The sequence below is a fragment of the Carettochelys insculpta genome, chromosome 2 (assembly GCF_033958435.1).
Source record: "Carettochelys insculpta isolate YL-2023 chromosome 2, ASM3395843v1, whole genome shotgun sequence".
NCBI classification, from domain to species: domain Eukaryota; kingdom Metazoa; phylum Chordata; order Testudines; family Carettochelyidae; genus Carettochelys; species Carettochelys insculpta.
In genome coordinates, this window is record NC_134138.1 from 218,922,334 (window position 1) to 218,938,965 (window position 16,632).

The 16,632-nt window shown below is 40.8% G+C and overlaps 1 protein-coding gene across 2 annotated transcripts; it reads left to right on the forward strand.

Moving 5' to 3' along the window:
- The first annotated feature begins 895 nt into the window (after positions 1–895).
- Positions 896–14,328, forward strand: TOMM7 (translocase of outer mitochondrial membrane 7). 2 transcript variants are annotated; one of them, XR_012644246.1, is made up of 4 exons: positions 896–1,058; positions 9,344–9,392; positions 13,373–13,518; positions 13,739–14,328. XR_012644246.1 is itself a non-coding variant. In XM_074986182.1 (3 exons), exons 1-3 carry the CDS (start codon positions 956–958, stop codon positions 13,386–13,388), a joined length of 168 nt encoding a protein of 55 aa, XP_074842283.1. In that variant the 5' UTR covers positions 896–955; the 3' UTR covers positions 13,389–14,328. The 2 variants fall into 2 exon arrangements, 1 of the variants encoding a protein (XP_074842283.1); XM_074986182.1 differs by having other exon boundaries at positions 13,373–14,328.
- Positions 14,329–16,632: the final 2,304 nt, after the last annotated feature.

Here is a 16,632-nt window from a genome sequence, read left to right on the forward strand (position 1 = left end):
AGTTGACAGCTGCTATTAAATCACCCCTTCAGGCAGCAACCCTCTTAGGCCATGTCTACACGAGCCCCAAACTTCGAAATGGCCACACAAATGGCCATTTCAAAGTTTACTAATGAAGCGCTGAAATGCATATTTAGCGCTTCATTAGCACGCGGGTGGCCGTGGCACTTCGAAATTGCCGCGGATTGCCGCCGCGCGTCTCATCCAGACGGGGCTCCTTTTCGAAAGGACCCCGCCTACTCCAAAGTCCCCTTATTCCCAGGAGCTGATCAGAATAAGGGCACTTTGAAGTAGGCAGGGTCCTTTCAAAAAGGAGCCCCGTCTGGACGAGCCGTGTCAATTTTGAAGCGCCGTGGCCGCCTGCATGCTAATGAAGCGCTGAATATGTATTTCAGCGCTTCATTAGTAAACTTCGAAATGGCCATTTGCGTGGCCATTTTGAAGTTTGGGGCTAGTGTAGACACGGCCAATGCAACAGAGCACAGCCTCGAGGCCCAGAAGCAGGGCAGATTTTTGCCAGGCTGAGGCCCTAAACCATGTCACGTTTAAGAGGTCCCCTCCAGTACCACGTATGTGGATTATTCTATTGTTAGGTCCTACACTGTATCTTGCCCTGCGTGTGTGTAATTCCAGCCCTGCCCCGAAGGCAAGGGACAAGAGCCCCAGTTCTGCCGTTCACATGGGCGCCCGCGCTGAGGAGGGAGCTTGAGCTCTGAGCTGGGAACGCGTACGCGAGACCACTTGGTCCGCTCCCGGGCACAGCCAACGCGTGCGTTTGCGCGCCGCGTGCAGGGACGAGCCCGCCCGGGCTCGCTCGCGCTTTCCCCTCAACCAGCCTTACCAGTGTCCGCGCGCCCGAGCAAGTAGCTCCGCCCCGCCTGTGTCGCACTTGCGCAGTGACGGGGGCAGGGTTTGCAGACGCCAGGACTGGTCGCCCGTCGCCTTGGCTGCCGGGATGCCGAAGCTGAGCAAAGAGGCCAAGCAGCGGCTGCAGCAGCTCTTCAAGGGCGGCCAGTTCGCCATCCGCTGGGGCTTCATCCCCGTCGTGCTCTATCTAGGTCAGTGCCAGGGCGGCGCCGCTTCTGTCCCTCGCTCGCCGGGAGCCGGCCTCGCCGTGAGGCCTGCTTGGCCGCGCGGGGAACGTTGCTCCAGCCCAGCTAGCTGGGGCGCGGGCTGGAGCACGCGGGGGAGCCGCTCAGCGGCCGTTGGCGGCGGGAGGGGGCGGGGCACGCGGGCGGGGCAGCCCCGCGGCGTCAGTGGGCCTAACGGCCGGCTCTGTCCCCTGTCTCGGCATTCGGGAGCCCGACTGACTCCTCCCGCTCAGTGGCCGTTGGGAAAGGCGGCGCGGAGCCTTGGTCAGCCGCGCCAACGGCCGCTGCAGGGATTGAGGCAGGGGCCCGGCCTCAAGTGCAACGGAATCGCTCCCTTCCAACGGCTCTTGCTGAGACAGCTCCCCGACGTGCTCCAGACCCCCCTTGCAATGGCCCTTGGATGTGGGGAAGACCCCACCACGTGCTTCACAGCTGTCTTTTTCCAGTACAGTGAAGTGCTGTCTTGCAGTCCTGTTGTGTGCCTTGGTCATGTCCTCCCCGTCGTGGTCCCCCCCCCCCCACCGCCGCGAGGTAACCAGATGTTCAGATAGTCTGGATAGCAGGGAGGTGTACCTAGCAATGCACGAGTCTAAAGAAAAACAAGAATAGATAGTAAGAAACAAAGAAAAGTGCATGCAGAGTATTGTAGTTACCATCACCAGTAGTGTTGGACACTGTGAACTCATACAGTATTTGCTGTATTATTTACTCTCACTACACTGTACTTATGGACAATGTAAGTAAAACTTGCTCATGGTTAAAATGTCAGTTATTTAAGAGTTCCAGATTATAGAATGCCAATTAAGACAGTTTACTGTAGTTGGTGGCAAGCCTGGCCTTGTCCTTCTTCCATGGAGATCCATTGGCTGGGCTGGTGCCCCAGAAATCCCTGGGGCAAGAAGTGAAATATGACGCTTATGTAATCTGACTTCATTTAGGCCTTTTGGTCCTTGAGGTCAGTGGTCTTGCCTATTACTGGAAAATTGTTCACTTTATCATTTTTGGTCTCATTTTGTACTGACTTTGCCTAGATTCATGAGTTGATGACCCTCCAGAAGATTTCTAGATCCTCTCAGGGTCATTGGTTGAGAACTGTTGCTTTAGGCTAGGGCTATGTAGGGGAGGGGAGTATAACACTTTTGTACATGTTAAGTTCTAGTGAGTGAAGATGAGGCTTTAATCCTAGGTCTAATCTTAAAAATTAGCTCAGTCTGGTTACGTCACTCATATTTGAAAAATGTTAGGCTAATCTAACTCTGTGGAGGCAGCTAGATTGAGTGAAAGATTTTTCTGTTAATTTAGCTGCCAGCTTTATAAGCGGAAGATCTGCTATGATGGTGGGGTTAAAAACCTTTTGTTGGCATAAGCAGTATCTACACCATGGATGGGCAATAATTTAGGATGTCTGGCCACTCTATGAATGTGGAAAGTGGCCAAGGGCTGCACTCTTCCATGATATTAATGCAGGAGGTGCAGGATATGGGATGGAGGTTGGGTGCAGAAGGGAGTTTGGGGGAGGGGTTGGGGTGCATGAAGAGTGTGGAGTCTGGGAGGAGTTTGGGTGTAGGAGGCATTTGTGATCTGGGGCAAGGGACTGCAATGCTGGGGTTTGGGTCCTGACCTGGGGCAGCGGACTGGGGTGCCTGGAGTGGGTGTGGGAGTTTTGACTGTGACATAGGGCCCATAGGACACAGTGACCTGGGGAAGAGGACTGAGGAGTAGGGTCGGCGGGGGGTATGGTTGCAGGAGGAGCAGAGGATTAGGTTCTATAGGACATGCGTGTGGGATGGGGAAGGGCATAGGATTGGGAGGCGGGATGGGCTTGGTGCCAGAGGCAAGCTCTAGACTACCTAAGTGACTCCCAGCCAGCATGATTTCTCAGGCAGGCTCCTTGCCTGTAGAAACAATAGTAAAGAATAAAATTGCAAGGCACGTAGAAGAGCACGAATTGTTGGGCAAAAGTCAGCATGGTTTCTGCACAGGGAAGTCGTGTCTAACTAATCTATTAGAATTCTTTGAAGGCGTTAATAAACATGCGGACAAGGGGCACCCAGTGGACATAATATACCTAGATTTCCAGAAAGCCTTTGACACGGTCCCACACCAAAGGCTTTTATGTAAATTAGGCGGTCATGGGATAGGAGGAAAGATCCTTTCCTGGATCGGGAATTGGTTAAAAGACAGAAAACAAAGGGTTGGAATAAATGGTAAATTTTCACAATGGAGGGGGGTAACTAGTGGTGTTCCCTAGGGGTCAGTCCTGGGACCGATCCTGTTCAACTTGTTCATCAATGATCTAGAAAATGAGGTAAGCAGTAAGGTGGGAAAGTTTGCAGATGACACCAAGTTGTTCAGGGCAGTCAAAACCAAAAGGGATTGTGAAGAACTACAAAAAGATCTCTGCAAACTGAGTGATTGGGCAGCAAAATGGCAAATGAAATTTAATGTGGGTGAGTGTAAGGTAATGCACATTGGAAAAAATAACCCAAATTACACGTACAACATGATGGGGTCAAATTTAGCTACGACAGATCAGGAGAGGGATCTTGGAGTTATAGGGGATAGTTCTCTGAAGACATCCATGCAGTGTGCAGCGGCAGTTAGTAAAGCAAATAGGATGTTAGGAATTATTAAAAAAGGGATAGATAATAAGACAAAAGACATCATACTTCCCCTATATAAAACTGTGGTACGCCCACATCTTGAGTACTGCGTGCAGATGTGGTCTCCTCACCTCAGAAAAGATATATTGGCATTAGAAAAGGTTCAGAAAAGGGTGACTAAGATGATTGGGGGTTTGGAACGGGTCCCATATGGGTAGAGGCTGGAGAGACTGGGACTTTTCAGTCTGGAAAAGAGGCGATTGAGGGGCGATATGCTAGAGGTATATAAAATCATGAATGGTGTGGAGAAAGTGAAGATAGAAAAATTATTTACCTTTTCCCATAATATAAGAACTAGGGGACACCAAATGAAATTGATGGGTAGTAGGTTCAAAACTAATAAAAGGAAATTTTTCTTCACACAGCGCACAGTCAACCTGTGGAACTCCTTGCCGGAGGAGGCTGTGAAGGCCAGGACTCTATTAGGGTTTAAAAAAGAGCTCGATAAATTTTTGCAGGTTAGGTCCATAAATGGCTATTAGCCAGGGGTAAAGTATGGTGCCCTAGCCTTCAGTACAAGAGCAGGAGATGGATGGCAGGAGATAAATCACTTGATCATTGTCTTCTGTTCTCCTCTGGGGCACCTGGCATTGGCCACTGTCGGCAGACGGGATACTGGGCTGGATGGACCTTTGGTCTGACCCGGTATGGCCATTCTTATGTTCTTATGTTGCCTACCCTGCTATGGCAGGGGCCATGTGTGTCTGTGAATAGCTACAAGCCTGATGGGGTGCTTCCAAAAGGAAGCTCGTATTGGCCGGAAATCAGCCAGTGGGATTATGCTGGAGGCAAGAGTAGCAGATGAAGCGTCTCCCTCCAGGTTTGCAGCTATTGAAAAACCGACTGGGCCCTGAAACCGCTTTTCTGAGCAGCAGTTGGGAACCTTCGGCTCCTTGCTCCATCCACAGGCCATGTTATGACCAGCCTGATCTACACTGTTGTCCTGTGAAGGCATGTGTGCAGTACTGTGGCTGTGTTCTTGTGACATAGATTTGGTTATGGAGAAGTGTACTGCCCAGTGCAAGAGCTTTGTTTTCATAGCACCAAAGTATGCTCATCAAACTTAAATATGACAAGGAAGCAGTGGATAAATACGTTGACAGGCAACAGGCTGTATTTCCGTAGCAGCTTGATCTTTTCTTTATATTCACTTGTCACAGTTTGTTTCACAGATTTATCTCGGCTCATGAATCTAAAATCTGTTTTATAACATTCTTGTGTTTGTGATCATTGGTAATGTATGTTTTAAAGTGGATCGGTAACTGCTTCTTTCCTGTGTATATTTTAATGCATTATATATGCTATTTTCTTTTAAAATCTTTATATCGTTAATAACAAAGTTCTGTGGCACCTTATAGACTAACAGATATTTTGGAGCATAAGCTTTCATGGGCAAAGACGCACTTTGTCAGGGTCTTTAATGTATATTGGGAAGTTTTTACACAGAATGTTTAAATGGGGGGAAAAGTAGGAAAGGGCAGCTCGGCCTGCTGCTCCAATCCAGATCCCAGGCTGGGCTGCTGTGGATGGGGGCTGTTCCTGTAGTAGAATATCACTATTTTTAGTGATACATGCACATATTTGTAACCTTCTAAGTATTATGTTATGTATTCTGCCAAACCATTTTGAGATAGAAATAGACTTAAATCCTTATGGTCATTATTCTGTTCTTCGTCCTGAAGTAGATATTGTAATAATACTATACAGTAAACCCTCAATTTAACAGATCGATGGGGGAGGGGTCTCCATTCAATCCAAAAGTCCGTTAAGTATGAGAGTTTACTGCCTTCCCACTCTCTCGTGTTTGGGGAAAAAGACAGCTACTCATCAGAGCTGCTGGAGGACCTGTCACATGCTTATCTGGGGCGGGGGAGACGGGTGGGGCACGTAAGCGAGTGCCATCTGCCTGGGTATGCACCCTACCCCGGATTGGAGAGTTCAGCAGTGGTCGCTAGGGTAAGTAGCATACTTTTTTTGGGAGTCAGGGCCAGGATTTAGGATTTTATGGGCCCCAGTTAAGTGGACTTGGGGAACAGCTGGGGGGCTGGCGGATGTCTGTTCCCGAAATTCACTAAATTGGGGCCTGTAAAATCGAGGATTTACTATAGTACAAAAACACTGTAATGATCTGTCTACCCTTGTTATGTGTGTGAGCCAAGTATGAAGGCCATGGCTGGACCAGAGGCTAGAGGGACAGCCCAGTAGCTAAGGAGAAGATGCCAGGGTTTTCTGCATATTAGGAGAGCAGAGTGACAATCCAGGAAACCAAGAGAAGACAGGATCAGAACCAGTTTACCATGGCAAAATGAAAAGATAAAGAACAAGAACAACAACCTGAAATAACAAGCATCCACCATGAAAACAGCATGCATTGACACTGAGGAAGAGAAACCATTGTAAAAGGGAGACCGCTTTCCTACAAAATGCAGGTTCATTGTGCCATTACCACTGACTGGAACCTCAGTGTGGGCTGAAATGAACCTGGTTGCTCCCTCACGCTTATCCTATTAGACCACCAGGCTAATGTGAGCAACAGACTGGTAACTATACCATTGTTGGGGTCGGGGTGTGTGTGTTTGAGAGTATGCTAACTGCTTTGCTATTGTATTCTCAATAAATGTAATATTGCCTTTTCCCCTGAAAAGATCCTGTGTGTTTCTTTTAAGTACACCACCAGCTGTGCTGGAGTGCCTCCCATCCATGGCCGTGCTGCAGGCAGGGATGCTTCAACCAGGTTGGAGTACGGCAGGACCTTTCTGCACCCCGGGTGGGGGCTCCAGCCTGGCTGGAGCAGCGCCCCCTCTTCCCCACCAGTTAAATCGGTTAACCAGTTAAACTTAGCATGTAACTGGTTAAACAGGATTTTACATCCCTATTGCATACCACCAATCATTTAATCTTTTCCAATTCCTATATGTCTCTCTTGAGATGGGGCTTCCGCATCTGTGTACATTATTCATGATGTGGGCATACCATGGGTTTATTTAGAGGCAATATATTTTCTATCTTACTGTTACTTTTTAATGATTCCCAACATTCTGATCCCATCATTTTAAACGATATAGTTGGGATTATATTTTCCAATGCACATTACTTTGCATCTGATTAAAAATGAGGTGTGAGAGGAAGAGCTGTATTGGTTGAAATCTCAAAAGACATGGGTTGGGTCTACACTTGCCCCTGACTTTGAAGGGTGCATGTTAATCAGGGTGACGGGAGATTGCTAATGAAGTGCTGCGGTGAATTATCAGCACTTCATTAGACTAATTCTCCCCCGTGGCAACTTGGAAGCTTCAAACTTTGAAGTGCCTGTGGCTACATGCATGCCAGTACTTCAACGTTTGAAGCTTCGAAGTTGCCGCGGGGGAGAATTAGCCTAATGAAATGCTGTGTATTCACCACAATGCTTCAATTGTGATGTCCCATCACCCTAATTAACATGCCCCCTTCGAAGTTGGGGGCAAGTGTAGACCAACCCATGGTGACTAGAAGGAATCAATTTAATTCACTAACTATGGCTACTTTTTAATATAAATTAGTTAGTTTTGAGTGCATATTTTGATACTTTTTTCCTTATGCATACAATACATTTAAAATGATGTTAATTAACAACAAATTGAACGTTTCATTCCTTTTTATAATTGAACGCCAGTTTCTATCCAAATGCAGCGTGATACAAATAAAAAAATTAGTAACCTAGTAAATAAGAAATACATCATTTGCTGTTTTTCTAACATACGAAAATGTAAAAATTAAGAATTTGAATAAATATGTTAGGTGATGCTGTTACTTTAAAAATTGTAAACATGTATTTGGTTAGCAAGCAGTAGCAAATTTAGTGTAAAGGCTATAGTTAGGTGAAAAACGATGTTTCAATATTTACCAACAAATGAGAATCAATCTTTCTCTAGTACGAAATAAAAGGACAAATGCAAAATGAAATTAAAATTATGATTCTAATCTAAGTTTTCTGCTTGTTGACTTATATCTTGTTTTAAGTCTGTGAGGTGTTTTTTTTTTAAATAGCCCTCAGTGCAAAGTGAAAAATACAGCAATTTAAATTAATGTAGATTCTTCCTTGCATTTTGAGATTGCACGTCTGCTCTTTGTTCAAGGCTGTTCTTAGAGCCCACTGAAATCAGTGGAGATCTTCCCATTGACTTTGGTGACTTGTGGATCACAGGCCCATCGTAACTACCCAATGGCGGCAGGAGGGGGGAAGTCTTTCTGTATAGAAATGATACAAGATGGTGTATAAAATGTTTTGAATATCACATGTATATTGTGTTTTCCAAACTTTACTTTCAGGGCACAATCTGGTGAATATCTTCAGTACCTTTAGAACAAAAAGCATGCTTTTTTAGCACAGGGTCATTTCAATAAACTAGAGTGTTGAGAGTTAACTCCAAAGAAATTATTTTTTTAAATTGCATTAGCAGATTGCAAAGTATCGTATTTTCTTAGCAAATCACAGTTACGTGTAATCTTGTAAAAATCACAAGCATTAATGTAGGATTTGAAGAATTAACATGATATAAGAACAGCGATACTGGGTCAGGCCAAAGGTCCATTTAAGTATCCTGTATTATTCTGACAGTGGCCAAAGCCAAATGCCACAAAGAGGATGAACAGAGCAGGTTAAGCATCAAGTGATTCATTTTGTTGCTCATTCCCAGCTTCTGGCAAACAGAGGCTAGGATACCATCCCTACCTGTCCTGACCAGTAGCCACTGATATGCTGATCATCTGTGATTTACAGGTTTCTGCACTGGATAGTTTATTTTTAGGTTGGTGTAATCATTTTGAATTCATATATACTTTTAAGTGCTCCCTCTAAATTCAGCATCTGATAAAGATTGCGTATTAGAGTACAAAGGTAATGTATTTTTCCACGTTTTTTAATCATGTTATTGGCTGGTGAGTTGTATAACTTGCTAAAGCTCAAAAACCCAAGCGTATCAATTTAAATTTTTGGAAGTATGAGGGCTTGTGTGTAAGAGCGAAAATAAAGGTCTGTCTTATACTTTCCTCCTCTTGATCTATAGTTTTTCCTTAGAGGAGTTTCTGTTCCTTCCTGCTTGCTTAAAAGCAAAGATAACATCTGTTTCATGACATAATGAAAGCATTTCAGCGGGACCTAAAAGGGGTTTTTGCAGTTCTTTCTTGTTTGACTAAAGTAATTTTACCCATTGGTTCTGTTCCCTGCCCAGTTCATGTTATGACTAGCAGCTGGGGATGCTTTTGCCAGCTAGAAGTAATATGAGTGATTTCCTGTAAATGTTACATTGCTTTTTTGTTATTTAGTTAAAAAAAAAAAAAAAGATTTATGTTTAGCAAGGGTGACAAGGATTAGTCAATACTAAATTTTAGTACAAAGACATAGTCCATTTAAAAATACTGCAAACAAGGTATGGTAATCTAAAATATTGAGAAGAATTTGAGGTTTCTATACTAGTTTTAGGATATTTATGTATACATTAATAATTTTATTGGCAGCATTTTTAACTTTACTAAATTTGAGATTGTGGCAAGAACCCCAACTTTGTTTAGGCTAGCTGCTGCTGATGTTGTGTATATTTGTTATTTCAGGTTTTAAGAGAGGTGCAGATCCTGGAATGCCTGAGCCAACTTTCTTGAGGTATGTATATATCAGTAAATACACATTCAAAAACAGTGTAGAAAGGTAGAAATAAAAAACAGAACTTTAGGTTCAGATGTTCCCCCTCCATCTGAGGCCTTAACTGCCAGAAAATGCTATCTTCACTGATCATTGCCTTCATAGTTTGAGAACTTTCATTATGGGTTTATTGTCAAAAGTGAATTTAGCTATTGAGTTTGATAGTGCAAGGGAAAAATGGTACGTCGTGAATAAACTTTAAAGTTCTTTAAGCACCACCAGTGTGCTGCAACAGGTCTGAAACAGCTTGTACTGTGAGAAGTCAGGATATGGTTTCGGAGGAAGGGAGCGAAGTGAGTCCATGACATTGTCATCTGCTGCCACAAATGATGGGAGAGAGTCTCTGTCTAGGGGTTGCAAATGGTGGGAGACTGTCTTTCTCCACTGATGCAGTGTTCTCCAACTGAACGTTTCTGGGTTTTTTAAAGTGACTACAGTAAGCCCTTGAGTTGTGCTGGGGTTGAATTCCTGCAGCGGGTTCCCGGCTCCCCTGGTCAGTTTCCTGGTTCTCAGACTGGCTGCTAAAAGTCTTCCTGGCTTCCCTGACAGCTGTGTGGCTGGGGAAAGGCAGGGAGGAGAGACTCTTAGCTTGTCTTGCTGTCTGCAGGCTGACAGCCACAGAGTAGCTTCACGTTGTTCTTAAGTCACATTAAAGTGAGTTGTGCACAACTTGAAGCTGTGTATTTTGAGGGTTTACTTTACAATAGTTTGGAACGCTTTACGTTTCCCCTTTTAAGCCCTTGTGGATATGGAAGTTCACTGCTTATTTAGCTTCTCCGTTTCTTATGGATCCTTTTTAAAGAGATTTCTTCAGTGTGCACCTCTGAACAGCTCCATAACTTTCTACTGGAAATAAATTTAAATTAAAAAAAAACAAAACCCAAAACTCTGGGATGTGGATAATGCCATCTACAACAAACTGGCCCATATTCTTGAACATACAAGCAGCTTTCGAGGTCCTGTATTATGTATCAGGACTGGAAGACTGGGAAATTGTGTATTTATTAAAACTCCAGCAAAGGGTCATTTATGTGAAAATATCTTATTATTAGAACTACAATTAGTGCACTAATATGTATTATTAAGTTCTCTTTTAGAATAGGATGTATGAGTGTCCCTCTGAAATGATTAGATGGCTTAATATTTTCACTACCTCTTAACCCACAGTTTTGAATGAATGTGACTGGAGACCGTTAATATTTGGCAAACTTTATTAGGAAGTGCCTTTGAACAGTCTTAATGAAATCTGTACTTGAGTTGATGGAGTTTTTAACCTCTTGACACACAAATGGTTATGCATGTACAGTACATGTTTCTGTGCTAGCTTAGTTGTGTAGGGAATGAAGTTTAGTAGTCAGATCTCATTGGGATCTGTCTTCTGAGGTAATATTTGCAAAGTTCCAGGAGGTGGGTATTCTTTTCACCTCTGCATTTGGAATAGCGTTCTAATGCAAGCAAATATGTTAACCTGAGAGTGAGGAGGTTTTTTTTCTTTTTAATAAACTAGGAAATTCCATTTTAAAAGCTAGATAAATAGAATTAATTTTGTCATATTAAGAGCTCAAAGCTCTGTAAGTTAAGGTTAGACTCGTGAGTTTGCCATATGATAGACTAAATTGCATGATTATATAAAAATAATGTAATACATTCATAAAGCCCATAGGAAATGAGAAAAGGTGCCTCCCTCATTTAGTGGATATGAGGCATAGTATTGTACACAGTCTTTCAGAAACAATAAGGTAGTTTGAATATTGTATTAATGTCAGTACACAAGGTAAAGAGTTAACATTGTTTCATTGCTGTCTTTTGAGTAATCTTAATTTAACCTTAATATTCTCCAACGATTATCTTTTGAGGAAAGACCAGAGAAGTTAAGTAATGTGATGATTGTTAAATGTTCCACTGTAATTCTTATTTATTAAAAAAGACATACATGGAAGGAGGCCAACACTTAATTATTTTAAAGTACAGAATAAAAGTGTGTGAAAAATCTTGACAGATGTCTCTGTTGCAATGCTAGTAACTTGGTAATAATGCATCAAAACCGATAAAAAGATACTATTGATGTATTTACATAATTTTAGTTTCTTACAAGCCTTTTTCATATGACATTTTGAAACTATTCCTTTTATGTAATAAGATTTTCTCTTGTTGCATTTTGGTGTGGTTGATTATTAGGGTGGATCTCCTGTCATTAATTGTATCTCTCTTTAATTCATTGTGGTACTCTAATTTCTTTTAATTTGGCATATAGAAGACTTCAAAATGAAATTTGCCTTAACTGAAGTTTTTTCTTGAAGAAAATTTGTAGTAGTTGTCAGTAGTATGAAACAATGCATCATGTATTAAGTTTAAGAAAGTTCTCTGGCAGCTTAAATTGTCATGTAAAGTAGATGTTAGCTGTGTTAGCTTTGTTTAAATTCTGCAGTCTGAAAATACCATATTAATTGCTTCAGTGATATAGAAAACTATTGAAGATTTATTAGTCCATTATGTTTTGCGTTTCTTGATGTTTCTACTGTCCGGATTAGTGAGTTCAGAAGTACAATGAAATCATAAATCTGAAGAAAACACTTAGACTGCTGTATTAAGACACTAATATCACATACGCCGATTCAGAAAGATGTAATATTTATTACATTTGACAATCTAAAAGTAAGAAGGATAAAGTTAAGAAAAATTCCTAAAGATAGGAATGTAATAAAAAGACACTTTCTTGTGGGTAGGTTATTTTCAATCAATATTGGCAGTTAGTTTTTCATGGGCAATTGTTCGCTAAAAAATGTGTTTCCATGTTTGGCTTCAGTAGCACTTTCAGATCATCTTCTCATTCTAATAAGTAAAATAAAAATATAAAATGTATGTTTTAATCTGTATTGTGAAAATTAAATATGTTCCACTCGCATGAAAACATGAATCCGGCTATCACCAAAATGAAATCAGCAGAATTATTTAAAAAGGTATTAATTAAAATCAGCATAGCTTCCATGAAGCAATAAGTGTTCTTATAGATGCATTTTGAGTCTAAGCGAAAGCCCATTGAAGTCAGAAGTCATCTCTGTTGATCTCATTGAGCTCTTGATTGGGCTTTTTGTATGTCTAGTTTGTATTTGAAAGCCTGGTTTTGTTTCATTTTTGACCTAAGGCAATGGACATTTATTTTGTGCATATGCTACTCCTGAGCAATTTCTGTGCCAATAAATAAATAAAAATTCTGCACAAAATATTTTACAGTTCTTTAAAACTATGTACATTTTATTAGTCAAAATAACACTACACAATCACACCAGTTTCACTTATTTTGGTAATTAATTTCAAAATAACCTGTTGGCAGGTATGTCTGTAACAGTAGACAGTTCCCACAGTGACAGGAATAGAGTGTTAAACCCTATGACAGCCCACTTCCTGTTTCTCTGCCCTGCCTTCTGAGCCCAGCCAGATTCCCATAACTCCTTCCAGTTCAGGGACATCTGCCTTCCACTCCCCCTAGAGCCCAGTTTTGGTCCCACCTAGCCCAGGCATTCACCCCCTCTACCTCAAAGATCAGGGTTTCAGAGGAAGATGCTTGGTCCCAGGCTTGTGTGACGATTCCTGCATGTTTCCATTTCCTTCCCTCAGAGCATGCTGGGAACCCTCTAGCTTTATTCCCTTCCCACTTGCAGTATCTTCTGTGTGAGCTTGGTTTTGCTGAGTTCAGTACCCCTAGTGGTGGCCAACAGCACTGCAGTCCATTTCTATGCTGTGAAAAGAAATTCTGCATATGCAGCATTAATTTCTGCAAATTTTTTCATTCCACAGCAGTGCAACATTCTCCCTGGCGTGAGTAATGTGCATTGAAACATGGTTGTAGTTCCTGTCTTGTGTTCAGAAAGGCCCATGTTACTTCCTTTTTACTGTAAAATATATATTACAAATCTAATTTTAATTTTTGTCTTTCTCAGTCTACTTTGGGGATGAAAGATTGTCCACACTGCACAGGAACCATTTTGATGGATGGAGAAAATGGAGATGTGAACCTTCACAAGACTAAAGAAGAACACTTAATCACATTACACTAGCTGGCTTGAACAGTTTCCTGGTGGCATAGGTATACATACAGCAAAATGGAATTTCTGTTGACCTAAATTATTTGGTTTACAGTGAAATTAAATAGTTTGAATCTAAGTGTATGGTCTCTAATTCTTTACATTTAATTAGTGTAACAGGGGAATCTTACATTTTCTGAGTTTAAAAAGTATTTTATTTTTAAATTGAATGTCAGGCTTTTTAGTGCAAGTGTATTGATTCTTTTAATCTCACAATCATAGGACTGAAAGGAACCTCAGGAGTTCGTCCAGTCCAGTCCTCTGCAGTAACAGCAGGAGAAGCATCCATCTAATCCATAGTTATGTCTATTTTAAAAGCAGGCATGTCTTGAAGTTGCATAATGCAAGTTCATTGTAAAATAAGAAAAGTAACTAATTTGATTAAATTACAATTCGTATATCCCTAATATGTTGCTGTCTTGTAAGCCACTTCATCATTCAACTCTGCTACTTATTACCTGCTATTGTGATCTTCTGAGTACAGGCTGCTTTATCTTACATCACTTAATTCCTTCAAGTGTTAAGAAGTTGACAGCTGTAATTACCTTGCTTTTGTAATCTAAATTGCAGAATTGTCTTCAGACTTTGAGAGTTGGGTATCAGTGGATCTTGTATTGCTAGTTCTTGTTTTCCTCAAAGCTTTGTTGGTTGGATGTTAAAGTGCCTGTAACTTGTGTGGATTTTTTTTTATTTCCTAGTATTGTCTTCTAAGAAATCTATGCTGGATATGTTTGCTTGAATTATAGCAGTAACTTAATGTCTGAATTTGAAGTGAGTGAATGTAATGTGAAAATAAAGAAACCATTGTCACAGCTGAGCTGAACAGTGTACATCTGATTAAAGTCTGAGCTGGAAGATAAAAACACTTTGCTATGTAAAAAGTAACGTTCTAAAGACTGCTTCTTGATCATACCAACCATAACACCAAATTTAATCTATTTTACTTAGTCCATCTGTGTTAATGCAATTACTGTGAGAAGATATGCAGAACATTTGACCCATGAAAGTTTAAAAATACTAAAAAATTGCTCGTTTAGAAAAATTAATTTAGAAATTGCTTAACAATTTTTGCCAGTGAATCAGATATTCCTTGAATTATTCATTTGCAAATCCCCAATGAGATTAAAATTATGAAAGACATTGATACTGTACCTTGCACTTCAGCGGAAAAACAAAGTGTATGTGGCTTTTGCTTTGTTCAACTCTCATTAGCATGAGTCTTACCAGACTTATAGCTAATGGTGTTTACATTTTAACTGTTGTGAACTTAAACTCTAATATCCATGTTAGTTTTAAATAAAAGTTTGGTCACAGCAAGTACAACCTCTTAGCGTATACTAAAATAAGAGTATGTCTGTGGAAATATATAGCATATTAAGTTATACCTTTGCTTGGGTTGTTTTTACACAAGAATGATCTGGATGAATGTGTATTTCTAGTGTATTTATATATTTCTAATGGATTATTATAGTTAAAACACATTCCTTGTTATTGAAAATTCCTAAAATGTAGACTAGGTTATGTAAATCATCCTCTGAGGAGTTAGTTCCAGCTCTGTGCTGATATTTACAAAAAAAGTTGGAAATAAGTTCTTTTTTTTTGCTTGCCAGAGGATAAGGAGCACATCCTGATTGATTGCATGACTAGTTTAATTTTTACAAGTGACTAGTTAACTAATTTTTAATGGCCCTTGCCTTCACTTTTGTGCTGTGCAATGACTAATCCCTGATTTGGTAAAATATGAGTTTGCATACATTGTTTCTAGATTCTACTTGCATTAATATAGTATTATCCATTTGGAAGATAGATATGCAGAGCAAGAGGAAGTCATTGATCAGAAGAACGTGGTCATGCATTTCTTTCGGGCCTGAAATTAGCTGTTCAAAAGGTCTTGTTTAAATTAAAATATATGTTTGGCTAGTGGGCAAATACATCAGCCAGGAAAGTCAAATAAAGGTTTGACTCTAGTAAAATCCCTCTTCTGAGCGTTGGTTTATTTAAGAACATGCCCACGTGATCATACTTAACCATTGTACTTGGTTGCAGTCTTTCCAGAAAAATAGGAGGGAGAGAAATAGATGCTTTTCCTCCTTATCCATGAGATTCTAAGACCAGAAGAGAGAACTCTGATAATCTAATCTGGCCACCTGTGTGATATAACACATAGATGTACCATCATGATTCCTCATATCTTTTAGAAAGACTTAACTTCCTACTTAACAGATGCCAGTGATGAAGAATCCACATAACTTTTGGTACATTTTCCCAATGTTAAATATCCTCACTATTTAAAAAAATATTTCCAGTTTTAATTTGTCTAGCTTCAACTTAAATCTTCTCTCTTTAGCTCAGAGTTAATAATGAAGTCTTCAATCTATTCTTGCATCCCCTTCCCCCCTGTATATTTTGTGGTTGTTGACCCATAACTTTCTCTTTGTTAAAATATATTGAGGTCTTGGTGATTTTTTGTTTTCAAACCTGGGGCACATATATCCTGTAATCCTATGATGGTGGACAACTCTAGTAAGATGTGGAGCTCTAATCATAGCTGCATTAGGGCCCTAACTCAGATTGGAGTATGCAGTGGGGACTGTTGTTTGGAATTGTGCACCCTAAAAATTTGAAAACTACTGCTATGAAGCATGTTTTTCAAATTCTTTGATCATTATTGTGGTTCTCTGAAAATTATTCTCTTTATCAACATGCTACTTAAATTATTGACACCATAACTAGACAGTGTTCAGCTATCATGACACCAGTGCCAATTGCAGAGATTTGAGATTCCCTTGTTATGCATCCAAGGATTGAATTAGCTCCACTAGTCACACACTGTACTGGGAGTTTGCCCAGCTATTTATTCACCATGCTCCCAAATTCTTAGTCACTTAAAAATATATTATTGCTTGTCTGTGCCCAGATTACCAAGTAATGCAGATCTGTCAGTGACCTGTTTTCTTCATTCTGTATCAAACCTAGTTTTTGTGTCATATGCAAACATCATTGATTTCATGTTTTCTTCAAGTACATTGGTAAGCATTTCAAATAGTGTAGGGCCCAGAACCAGTCCCTGCAGGACCCAAGAGATATACCACTCCAACATGATTTTCCATTTATAA